Source organism: Rhincodon typus, chromosome 22 (genome assembly GCF_021869965.1).
Source record: "Rhincodon typus isolate 14 chromosome 22, sRhiTyp1.1, whole genome shotgun sequence".
NCBI lineage: Eukaryota > Metazoa > Chordata > Chondrichthyes > Orectolobiformes > Rhincodontidae > Rhincodon > Rhincodon typus.
The window spans coordinates 50532562-50546258 of record NC_063353.1 but is presented as its reverse complement, the minus strand read 5'-3'; the positions used below and the strand labels follow the sequence as shown (position 1 = coordinate 50546258).

Below are 13697 nucleotides of genomic sequence, written 5' to 3'. Positions count from 1 at the left end.
GGTATCGGTTGAGAGGGAGACATGCTGGGCCATGAGGTTGCAGATTGTGTTGGATTATCATTCTGTTATAGTGTTGATGGTTCACAACATTTCATGGATTCCCAGTGTTGAGTTGCTAGATGCTAAAATTCCAATGCCTTCGTCTATGTCAGGTAGTCCATCCAGTTTCAATTCTTTTTTGAGACTTTCTTGCATTTGATGTAACTGAGTGGCTTGTTAGGCCATTTCAGAGGGCAATTAAAATTCAACAACATTGCTGTGGGAGTGGAGTTACATGTAGTCCAGATCAAGTAAGGGTGACAGATTTCCTTCTGTATTATTAAAGACATTATAGCAGGGCAATTTGAATAACTCAAGGTAAAAAGGCAGTGTCAACATGGTCTTGCAAAATGAAAACCACATTTAACTAATTTATTGAAGATTGTTGAGGAGGTAACACATGCTGTGGATACAGGAGATCTATATATTGTACTTCAGTCTTAAGGAGGCATTTTAGAAGGTGCCACCAATTTGTGGTCCAGGTCTAGAATCCATTGCCCGAGAGTGTGGTGGAAGCAGGTTTGATTGAGGTGTTCAAAACGGAATTAGACACTTACTTTACAGAATCACATTGAAAATGAGCAGTGTTGAGGGAAGAATGCAAGAGAAAGGTCTTAATTGTTCCTATGGTGAACTGGCACAAACATAATGGGCTGAATGGCTTCTTTGTGTGCTATAACAGTTCTGTGATTCTATGACTGAGAGAAATGCATCCAGTGCTCATGACATCGCTTTTGGAAAGGCATGAAAGACATGAGATAGTGCAGAGATGATTTACCAGATTTTTTCTGGGATTGAGGAGTGTTATCTGGTGTTGTCTTTTGAGTAAAAGATATTGTGGGAAAATGTTATCAAAAGATGCAGGACTACGACACCTGTAGACAAGGTGGACAAAAATAATCTGTTCTCGTTAACTGATGGAACAAGCACTGGTAGACACAGATTTTATGTTTCAAACAAGAGATACAGAGGGAGATATGAGAAAGAACATTTTATTCAGTGAGTGGTAATTATCTGAAAATTACCTTACTCACTGAGATCTGGAACTTATGGTCTCCAAGGTCAATGAAAGTGGAGGCAATGAATGATTTCAAAAATGAATTGATCAGCACTTCAGTGAAATAAGCTTACAGGGTCAGGGGATACAGAGGTGTTTTGGGACTAATGGATTTTTCTGCAGTGAGACAGAATAGATTGGTTGAATGGCCTCATTCTGTACCTTTATGGTTGTAGGACCTGGAACATTAACTTTGTTTCTCTCTCCTCAGATACAACCAGACTTGCTGAGATTTTCTAACATTTTCATTTTTAATTTCAAGTTTCCAGCGTCTGCTGTATTTCACTTTTGCATGCTATCCTCTTAACTGAACTAGCATAAAATGTACCTTAGGAACTTATTTGATTTAAATACACATTTTTATTAATTTTTACTTATATGCTAATCTTTTGGTTGTAATTTCCTTACCACTGCAAGCAATGTTAATTAGAGATCTTTATATCTGTTTCAGGCAAAAGGTTCTCAAAACACCACACCAGTAGGTACTCAGAAAAAAGTGAAGAGAACCCTTCCTAATCCTCCTCCTGAAGAGGCTGGTCTTGCTGGGAGCCAAGCAAACTTCCCCACTGTCAACTCTGTTTCCCACAGAAGAGTTTGCAGGACCAACACGATGGCCAGAGCGAAAATTCTCCAGGACATCGATAGAGAGTTGGAACTTGTAGAAAGGGAATCTTCCAAACTCAGGAAAAAACAGGCAGAACTAGATGAAGAAGAAAAAGAAATTGATGCCAAATTACGATATTTAGAAATGGGCATCAATCGAAGAAAAGAAGCTTTGCTGAAGGAGAGAGAGAAACGGGAGCGAGCCTATTTGCAGGGCGTAGCTGAGGAAAGAGATTATATGTCAGACAGTGAAGTAAGCAACATAAGGGAGACCAGAATAGATGCACAACGTGGGTTGGAGAGACCTAGAACTGCACCACAGCCTGATTATGATCAGTTTCTCTTACCTCAGACCCAGTCACAGCCTCAGTATGCAACTACTCCAAGCCATTACACACAGTACCAGTACCCTACTCCTCCACTGACCCAAACCCAAACTCAATACCAACAGCAATCTCCTTACCAAGAACAGGCATTATACCATCAGCAAGTTTCTCCCTATCAAACCCCAGCTACCTATCAGACTGTCCCCACAATCACTTATCAACAACAGCCCCCTCCTTCTCAGGCCCAGTCAACAGCCTATCCACATCCATCCCAAATGGTGCTGATTCAACAGAAACCAAGGCAGACTACACTTGTTGACCTTGAACCAAAAATAACCACAAACTATGAGGTGATCCATAATCAGTCTCTTCTGATGGCTTCCACCTCTGCAGATAGCACTTATGCAGTTCCTCATTTGGGCAGTAAGTACAGTAATTTAGACCTGAGAATAGGGTTGGATGAGAGGGGAACTGTGACAGGTAGCCCAATCTCAAGCCTTTCTGCAGAATCCTATTATGCAGATCTCGAGCATCGTGCACCTCGGAACTATGTTCTGATTGATGACATTGGTGAACTCACTAAAGGATCTAGTTCACTTGTGACTGGATTTAACCTTCACGATATACAAAAACAAGTGCACAAGAATGAGCGGCTACTTGGCACAAGTGAAGCACGCAGAACTGCAGACATGAAAGATTTTATTGGGCCTTTGCAGAGCTCAACACGCTTACAGTCCTATGGAAAAACAGATGAAGATGCCATGGAGGATCCTTATGAATTAAAGCTATTGAAGCAACAAATTAAACAAGAGTTTCGCAGAGGAGCTGAAGGCTTAGAACATCTTTCTAGCCTTCCCCAATACTACCAGGCAGATAGCAGCTACAGGCACTTTCCAAAGTCTGAGAAGTATAGTATAAGCAGGCTGACTCTTGAAAAGCAAGCTGCAAAGCAATTGCCACCATCCATCATTTACCAAAAGCAAAGCAAACATAAAAAACAGTTGCTGGACCCCAAATTCTCCAAGTTCTCACCAATTCAAGAAGCCAGAGATGTGGAGCCTGACTTTACCAACTACATGGGAACTACATCAGCAGTAACCGGGGCTCCCTCTAGAGCAAGGCTTATTCAAGATGATGTAACATTTAGCCTAAGAAAAAATATTCGTGACCAGCAGAAGTTTCTTGGCCCAACTGTCAGATCTACATTCGATGATGAAATTGACAAAGCATACACCAGTGGAACTAGATCCAGGCCCTCGTCCGTTTATGGACTTGATCTAACAATTAAAAGAGACCCTTCCAGTACATCATTGCGCATAAAAGGTCAGGAAAATGATCCATTAGATATTGCCTATGGACAGAGTACTCCTTCGGTACGAACAAAGCCGTCCAGTTTACCGATTAGCCACAGCAGAGGAAGAATTACCATAGTCGCCCAGAATTCGGAGGAAGAAAGCCCCTTAAGTCCTGTTGGACAGCCAATGGGAATGGCTCGAGCAGCAGCTGGCCCATTGCCACCAATATCTGCTGATACAAGGGAACAGTTTGGCTCGAGCCACTCTCTACCTGAAGTACAACAGCACATGAGGGAGGAATCACGGACACGTGGATATGACCGTGACATAGCGTTTATTATGGATGACTTCCAACATGCCATGTCAGACAGTGAAGGTAAAATGGGACTCAAGATATTATGTCATCATCAAAAAAATTTCCGTTCTCTGCATGTTTATAATTTTTGTTCGTTCCTTACAGACTCTCTTGTCCCTGCCTGTACTTTATTTTAATTTGTGTGTACCTCAGCAGAGAAATGTTTCGTCATGCAAGCATGTTACAAACATTAGAAGTTTCAAGTCATATTGAAGATTCTCTGTTAACCATTTTCAGTTAAGAAAATTATGTATTAATGAACTGCAAACATTTATTTCAGTTGAATGTGTACAATGTTATTTAATTTATGAAACCACTTTTCTAGAAAGATTTTGTGAGAGACATGTCTTTCAATTTCCTTCAGAATTTCCTTTTTGTGTGTGAAACAGACTACATTCTGTTGCTGTTAGATCCATTCCCATTCCCAATTATTAGCCCAAACTTTATGCAGCTCTGAAGAAGTCAGCAGTGTGAATAAACAAATCATGAAGAATAAAACATTAGAAGAGTTATGTTTTGATCATTTTGAATTGTGTTTTAATTAGATCTGAGATTCTGCCAGTTTATTTTTCATTCATTTATTTTTTGTATGTAGTAGTTAGCTATGCTCTGGAAATGCCCGTGTGCAGTAGCTAACAACAAGAACAAATAGAATGCACGAATGCATGACTTCTTGGATAGGTTATGCACCCTGTGCCATACCTTTAACATGGTAGCAACATACAACATTAGAATGGTGAATGGCATCAGGCAATGAGTGGGTGGTACGTTAAGATGCACTCAGAGAGCCCAGGTTCCCATGCAACATGCGCTTTCCCCTGTGTGTTGTAGCCTGACACTACGGATAGTGATGGTTGAGGCTCCAATGTTCTTTACATCACCTGGCTGACCAGAAACCTCTCCTACTCTTACCCACATGTTGTAAGAGTTTGAAGGTCAATCTTCAATCTATTGGCTAAGTTATGAACACTCTTTCCTTGGCCATCAAGTCTTGGAGAGGGACTCAGAGTCTCTGATTCAGAAGCACAAATACTTCCCAGTCTGATACATCACCTCGGTTGGTGTATATCCTGACAATACTATCCATATTTTCATTTGCTTAAAAACTCCACTCCAAATATTCTGTAAAGTACTAAATGATGTTTTAGAGTGAAGGGACACAAAGTTTGTTTTTCAATTTTGAGGCTTTTTTCCCCAAAGACGCTGTATAGATTTCTCATTAGTTTTATTAATGCGTATCAAATAAAGGCTGCTCTTGGTGCTTTATACATTCTGAATTTATTATGACGGTATGTGTTTTTCTTGGCCAAATGAATAATTAAGTACACAGTGTGGTTGAAGAATTTAGTTTAAAGATGATGATTAATTTAACAAAGGGTCGCTGCAGTTGCAGCTTTTGGTGCCCTTCATCACATAAAAATAAAAGCAAGATTTTCTGAGAAACCGAACTATTCTGATATTGCTTTTTCTCTTTCTTTTTTCCCCCCTTCTCTCGCTTTATATCAAACAGGGGTGTGCACAGCACTGAAACAATTAACTGAACCCAACCAAACTAAGTTCATTGAAATGAATTGTGAGTTGAATGATTTGGTTGGACTTTGAGCTTTGTTAAATTGAGTTTGCTAACTAATGAAGGAGCACTGAGTGACTTTACAAGGCATGGTCATTGGTTCTTGGGAAGATTTGTATCTTGAAAATACTAAAGGAAACAAAATGCCAGTCTATGTGTATTATTGTTACTAGGTTTCTAGTTTCTGCTATTCATCTCGGCCATGAAGATATGATACATACTTCATGTTCAAACTGAGAATTTCACATCTTCAGATTAGATAAATGCAAATCCCAAGCCAAATTGTGGTGCTGTGTTTTCCAGTTTTGTGACATACAGCTGGTTTTTGAGATCTGCCCTCAATAAAATTTCCTTCTAAAAGTTTGGGATGGATTTCTCACGCACTCATGTGAATGATCTAACCCTTGATTGGTCAGGCTATGTCTATCATGTAAATCATTAAAAGCATTGAGCTGACCAACTCTTTTCCCGTTCCTACTATTATATCCTTACATTATCCTAATTTGTCCAGGTTTTTGACTCTTGGATTTCAAACTAAGCAATGCCTGTTTCCCAGAATCTATGGCAGAATTTGTGTTGTCTTGATTAGTTTTCATTTTCTCATCACTACTTTGAAAATTAATAGACTAAAATATTTTCAATCAACTAATCTGGCTGTAACCCTGGATGCTGAAGTTTCTTGATATTTGGTTTTAACTTTATATTTTACAGCTAACTACCTAATCCATTCCTGAAAAATAACTTTTCACTTAAACAATTGACAAGTGATAATAATAGGGCATTCACAATATTCCTGAAAAAAAAGACTCTATTAAAGCTCAGAAAACTATCTAATGACTTAAACATCAGATGGTTTGCACACCTTTAGTCTCCAGTTAATAAATCTGTGATATGTTTACAAATTGCCTTCCTACTTTTCAATTGCTTTTTCTAATGATGGTCATAGTCTGGTTGTAATTTTGCATGAACATATTGGAAAATGCATAGACTTGCATGCTGCAATTACTAAATAGCACATATAATGTCCTCACCTGGCAGTGAGCTGCCATCCTGAACTCCCGTTGTCTGATTTGGAGAACTGACATTTCCTTGATTTTCAAAGCATATCATCTGCGTCGTGAAGAAACAGATTGGTTTGACAAGCCACGTGAGTCTCGCCTTGACGATGCACCTGCCATAAATCGCAAACTTCCAGAGAAATTAACCCACTCCAGACAATCTCAACAACAATCCACAGAAGTAAGAAATCATTTATGAATTTCAATTTCTGCATTGATCCTTCTTATTCCTGATTAAGTTGGAATGAAAAGAATTCTTTGGTAATTTTGCAGTTTTCATTGAATATACAATATCGTCATTGATCTATCTTTCTGCAGGCTTGAATAATGTGTACTAATTGATCAAAGAGCACTATATTTGGAGAACATTGAAATCTAATATTTTAGGCGAGAAATTACCAAAGGGATCATTAGAGGAAATGCCAAAATATTAACATTATTTTCTTCTGTTCATTGAAAGTAAATAAATTGACATCTGTGCACGATTTCAATGCACAACGTTGTTTCTTCAAATGTTGTTTACTTGTGTGTGAATCAAAATTGATCAATGTATTATTTCAAGAAGACTACATTAAATTATAAAATTTGGTTCTAATTTTCTAGGTTGGTGGGAAGCTTGTTCAATACAACTTCCCACATTCTCGGATCAGAATTCAAAGGGATCTAAAGGACCAGACAGTATCAGGTGAAATAACTTTGCTTTCTCCCCCCTCCCCTTTGCTTTACTGTCATTTAATGCTGGTTGCTTGTTGCGCTTTTATTTGAGTCCTATCAAAATGTTAAGATATATGCAATATCAAAAATGTATCAATATTATTGTTTTGTCAATAGCCTTCACAACCAATAGCCCAGTTCTTCCATATGTGTAAAGTTTCAATGTTCTAAATATTCCAAGATTTTTTTTACATCACAGTCTCCTTTGTTTTATCTGATTGACAGAAAGCTCTTCCAATTCACATAAGAAACACTAAGCTTCTGTCAGTTAATACTATTTATGAGCTTTGATTCAAGTTTTATTGATGACATTGCAAGTATGTTGTGAATTCACAAAAAAGGGTTAGTGTAATGAACAAAGTTTGGGCCTGTGCTTGAAGGCTCATCAGACCCACTGTTTCGATAATGCACCAGCTCAAATGGTGACAGTTTTCAATTGGTTTACTCAATAAAGCATCCAGAAATTTGATGATGGAGTTAAGTTTGCCCATTTCATTCATGAAAATAGTCTTTTGAACTCATGAAAAATGCGATGCAAAGGATCTGATGGACAATGTTCCAATTATCTTCAGTGAAAACAGCTGAAAGGACAGAAGTAAATGAAAGAAGGGAAGCAAAATTACTTTTTTAAGAAGGGTCATTTTCACCTGTGTCATACTTATTATCTTTAGAATGTTTAAGTTATGCTTGAGTTGTGATGAATAACATGCGCTCATTTTATATTGACACTTTATTATGGACTATTATACAATGATGATCAGGGTAATTTTAGGAGAATAAAGTGGTTTGTGAGATTTTATTCAGATTAATTCTAACTTCAAAAAATCTTGCAATAACAATAACAATTAATGACCGTAGATACAAAACACAATGAATCAATAGTGTAAATTCGGCAACTGTATCACATTTTAACGCAATAAGCAGTTAGTTCTCTGGTGAAAAATAATATAATTCCAGGAATTGTAATGGCGATTGCACCTGCTGATTGAGTAGGTTATATTGATTGGAGACATGAGATTTGAGAATTTGATGTCCTCTATAAACAGCATTTCAGTAATAGGCTCATGCATGAGGATAAGTTGAACAATGTGATCCGTTCTCTGTTTTAAAAATCTTAATACTCTTGAAAGTGGAGAATATGGCAGGGTCAAGAAGTGGGTCCACACAGAAACATGCCCACTCCCTTTTTAACTGACAGATTGATTATTCAGTTCTCCCACTATTACAAGTTGCTTCCCTCTCCCTCTGCAGAGAAGAGTAATGCACGCTGCAGAGGCTGGCAGCCTGTAATTGATTACTAAAGATCCTGAGCACTAAGAAAACAATGTGAGCCACACAGAGGCTGGCAGCCTGTAATTGATTACTAAAGATCCTGTGCACTAAGAAAACAGTGTGAGCCACACAGAGGCTGGCACCTCAGTAAAGTCAGTGCTGAAGTCAGTGAGTGTGAAATGTAAAAAAAACAGAGGCTGGCATCCTCCAAGTATGTGTTAATGTAGGTGAGCACTCAGAAAGCAAGCTAAGAATCGTTAAATATATCCTGTGAGGTGGTGGTTTGCTGACTTGCTTGGGCAAAGGCTGAAAGAAGATAATTGCCATGGACCACGGACTTATGTTGTACTGAAGAAGTAGTTGAATGATGGCTGGGACAAGCACTTGGTTCGAATCCAGCCATGTTAGATGGTGGAATTTGAATTCAATAAAATATCTGGAATTAAGAATCTAATGATGACCATGAATTCATTGATGATTGTCGGGAAAAACCCATCTGGTTCACTAATGTCCTGTAGGGAAGGAAACTGCCATCCTTACCTGGTCTGGCCTACATGTGACTCCAGACCCACAGCAATGTGGTTGGCTCTCAACTGCCCTCTGGGCAATTAGGGATGGGCAATAAATGCTGCCTGGTCACTGACGCCCTCATCCCATGAATGAATTAAAAACAGCTTTGGTTGTTCTGACTTGTATGTAGATACTTTTACTTGATGGTGTGAAGGAATATGACAGAAACAAATATAAAATCATCATTTGCTTGAATAGAACTTGAGTATTACTGTGAAAAAGAAATGCTGTTAAAACGTTTTGCCTTTCACTCGTCAGGACAGGATCACAAGAGTACCAAATGTTAAAGGGAGCTGCAATGTATACTGCATGAGAAGAGGGTACTGGTGGTTTAGTAGGCTGACTTTAATTGATAGAGGCATTACCATTGAGAATGCGCTGAGGAACAGTTAACTGACAAGTTTATGTTTAAATCCAAATCAGGCACATTGGTAAATTTATTGCAATTAGGAATGCGCCAGAGCATATCTGTCACCCAAGCTTTTTTTTAATTATAAATGATGCAAATAGACATGTGTTTTCTGTTTGCACAGGACAGGGCCCTGATATGAGTGAATGTATTCATGCTGTATATATGTCACTTCTCTAAAACATGTTGGTAAGCCACTCTGTGATTCCAATTGATCATCTTGAGTTGGTCTTTAGTGAAATTCTTTGCACAACTTGAATTGTTCAGCAAATGTTGTTCAATCTCAAAATCACATCTGATGTTGGACAATATGTTTTGCATTTTAGAAGCATGTTCTGGATTAATACAATCAGTATTCTGATTTATAGCAACCGCAGTTCTTTCGGTTTTTACAATCAGTATTCAGCCTGTTGCAATCAGCTAAAAGAATGATTCGTTTGCATTTTAATGCAAGTGTGATGCAAGATATGTAGGCAGACATCTCAGTATCTGATAGATTCATATCAAGCAACACATCCCTTCAACTGTTCACAATAGGTTGAGAATTGATAATACTCAACCAGTCTCTGCTTGCAAAAACTCAGAGCATAGCATACAACATTAGTTGTGATTCTGACATCATTCAACATTTAGAAAACAATCCTAGTTGTGCTAAGAATTACCTCACATTACAACCAGTTTTGGATTATCAGTTGATCTTACAGTGCATCTCATATATGCACTGGTAGTAAATTCACACCCATGGTCCTGTCCTTTGCAAATGAAACAACATGTCCATGCATTGGGCATTTTTCAACAAATATTTGCAGGACAATCACCTACTGCAATCTCCATGGCAAAACCTGTACCGATCAGACTCCGATTTCCAGCCAATCAGCACCCTCTGGTTAAGTACTATAATTGTTCCCTTTGAGATTTAGTGTTCTTATAATTTTGTTCCAATGAATGCAAGATGAAAAGTTATTTATCTGTTTGAGCAAGTGAAGAAAATGCCAAAGAGAGTCAATGTCAGAACACAGGCTTGTTTAACCCAGTGTAGAGAGTCAGTACCGGAATACAAATGAGCAAACTGAACAAGTGAAAAAGTACAGTACAGGAACAGGCCCTTTGTCCCTCCAAGCCTGTGCCAGTCATCATGTTCTAATTAATCTAAAGACAAACCTGCCATTTTTAGACCCATATCCCTCTATTCCCTCCTATTCATGTACCCATCTAGGTGCCTCTTAAATGTCTTCAATGTTCCTGCTTCCACCACCTCTTCTGGCAGCGCATTCCAGGCTGCTACCACTCCCTGCATGAAAAACTTACCTCGCACATCCCCCTTAAACTTTCTCCCTCTGACCTTGAACCTGTGCCCCCTTGTAATTGAAACTTCAACCCTGGGAAAAACCCTCTGACTATCCACCCTATCTATCCCTCTCATAATTTTGTAGACCTCTATCAGGTCTCCTCTCAGCCGCCATCTTTCCAGTGAAAGCAATCCTAGTCTTTTTAACCTTTCCTCATGGTCAGTGCCCTGGAGACCAGGCAACATCCTGGTGAACCTTCTCTGTACTCTCTCCAAAGCTTCCACATCCTTCTGGTAATGTGGCGACTAAAAGGGTTAATGGCAGGATTCTCGGCAGTGTGGAGGAACAGACGGATCTTGGGGTCTACGCCCATAGATCCCTCAAAGTTGTGACCCAAGTTGATAGGGTTGTTAAGAAGGCATATGGTGTGTTGGCTTTCATTGACAGGGGAATGGAGTTTAAGAGCCATGAGGTTATGCTGCAGCTCTATAAAACCCTGGTTAGACCACACTTGGAATATTGTGTTCTGTTCTGGTTGCCTCAATATAGGAAAGATGTGGAAGCTTTAGAGATGGTGCAGAGGAGGTTTTCCAGGATGTGGCCTGGACTGGAGGGCAGGTCTTATGAGGAAAAGGTGAGGAAGCTAGAGCTTTTCTCTTTGGAGCGAAGAAGGATGAGAGGTGACTTGATAGAGGTGTATACGATGATGAGAAGCATAGATAGAGTGGATAGCCAGAGACTTTTTCCCAGGGTGGAAATAACTATTACGAGAGAGCATAATTTTGAGGTGATTGGAGGAAGGTATAGAGGACATGTCAGAGGTGGGTTCTTCACACAGAGAGTAGTGGGTGCGTGGAATGCACTGCGGGCAACGGTAGTGGAGTCAAATACTTTAGAGATATTTAAGCAACTCTTGGATAGGCACATGGAGGATAGTAAAATGTAGGGCATGCAGGGTAGATTGATCTTAGAGTAGGATGATAGGTTGGCACAACATCGTGGGCCGAAGGGCCTGTACTGTGCTGTACTGTTCTATGTTCTATGTTCTTAAAACTGCACACAATACTCCCTGTGTGGCCTAACAAGGGTTTTATATAGCTGCAACATGTTTTGCCAACTCTTGTACTCCACGCCCTGGGTGATGAAGGCAAACATGCCATATGCCTTCTTAATCACCTTGGCTACCTATGTTGCCACTTTCATGGAACTTTGGACCTGCACACACCCAGACTGGTCTGATTGTTAGTGTTCCTAAGGGTTCTGCCATTTACTAAATAATTCACACCTAAATTTGATCCTCCAAAATGCATCATCTCAAATTTGTCTGGATTAAACTCTATCTGCCATTTCTGTGCCCAAGTTGCCAATCTATCCATATCCTGTTGTATACTTTTACAATAGTTGGCTTGTTTTAACCCAGTGTAGTTCTCAAAGGACTCTGATTTTGTCTTGTCATTGCTGATTTGTTGTCACGGAGAGAGGTGATCACTTTGAACAACTTTAGAACACAGCCAGTTTTTGAAACAATTTAAGTATACAAGCTCCGCTCGTATATTCGAGTGCCTTGATGAGATCGATGAAAGCAATATAAAGTGGTTGCCTTTGTTCATGACATTTCTCTCACAGCTGCCAGACTGAGATCAGGTTAATGGTGGAAACTACACTGGAATTTGGGTAGATGCTGACATCACTCCTATCCTGGGGCAGGTCCTCAGTCTCTAGCAGAGACAGGTGTTTGCGCTGGTTCTGCAGCGGTCCTGCTTTCCTGTACTCAATGAGTTTAGATGATATACCACCTAGAGCTTGACCCATGACACAAGTGAATACGTTTGCTGATTTCCTCCACCTTGGGTTTGATACATTTTGTGGCAGGCAAGCTTTCTGCCATGCCAAGAGCTCCTTGGTAATCATTCTTCCGAAAGTACAACTCAAGCTGAGTTTCCATGAACTTTCCAACTGTTTATTGCAGACACTGATGACTTCCTCTACCTTGGTTTTCATTATAATCATTTCTTTTGCTCATGGACTTGTTCATTTGTGTTCTTTCATACATGTCCCAGACATTCTCTGAATAGAAGGGCACTGGAATATTCTGGAAAAGGTGTCATCAGTAACCATTGGCAGACTGCTGGATAGGATATTGGAATGCCCATGAGTTGCATTTATATCTTATTGGATGGTGGAACGAGCTTACGAGGTCAAATGGCCTTCTGCTCACACATTCGTATTTTTCTTCCAATGAAGTGGACTGTTTGGGTTCAATAGCAGGTTCTGTAACAGCAACTCAAACTAGTTAGCATTTTCCACTCTTATCAAACATATTACAGGGAGGTGATACCCACAGATATTATCACTGGACAGTTAATCCAGAGACTGAGGTAATATTTTAGGGTCTCTGGTTCGAATCCCGCCATGGCAGATGGTGGAATTTGAATTCAGTAAAAAAAACTAGATCGTCTATTGACGATCATGAATCCATTGCCAGTTGTCATGAAAACCCTGTCTGGGACCCACTGAGTCCACACTGACCTTCCAGAGAGCATCCCACCCCATCCCTGCATTTCCCATGGCTGATCCACCTGCACATCCCTGAACACGAGGGGTAGTTTAGCATGGCCCATCTACCTAACCTGCACATCTTTGGACTGTAGGAGGAAACCAGAGCATCCGGAGGAAACTGACACAGACAATGGGGAGAATGTGCAAACTCCATACAGACAGTCACCTGAGGCTGGAATCAAAACCGGGTCCCTTTTGCTGTGGGGCAGCAGTGTTAACCACTGAGTCACTTTGCTGCTCCAACCAAGCCTATATGTGATTCCAGACCCACAGCAATGTGGTTGACTGTTAACTGGCCTCTGGACAATTCACTGCTGGCCTAGCCAACTGTGCCCTCATCCTATGAATGAACAAAAAAATGTGGAGAGTGCAACATCAATGCAGGCTCCATTTCAATTTTATATTTTGTATAAGAAGCCAAATAGCACCCGTTCAATCAAGTTGAGGAACTATTGATTATGTCAGGGTAAGCAGTAATGTTAATTTTGATTTGTGAACACTTTTTCAACTTTGAATGAAAAACCTTTAAGGGTTCCCTAATCTTGCATATCTGCAGGCCGTCTCATGGCAATATCACTGGC

At 39.8% G+C, this 13697-nt stretch overlaps 1 protein-coding gene across 1 annotated transcript in view; it reads left to right on the top strand.

The window, feature by feature from the left end:
* The first annotated feature begins 1706 nt into the window (after window positions 1–1706).
* Window positions 1707–13697, top strand: part of LOC109922184 (protein piccolo-like) — a 226100-nt gene continuing 214109 nt past the window's right edge. Inside the window, exons 1-3 of the mRNA XM_048610189.1 lie at window positions 1707–3696; window positions 6348–6484; window positions 6907–6988. Of these exons, the coding sequence (XP_048466146.1) occupies window positions 1707–3696; window positions 6348–6484; window positions 6907–6988 (2209 nt within the window). The remainder of the gene's footprint in view (window positions 3697–6347; window positions 6485–6906; window positions 6989–13697) is intronic.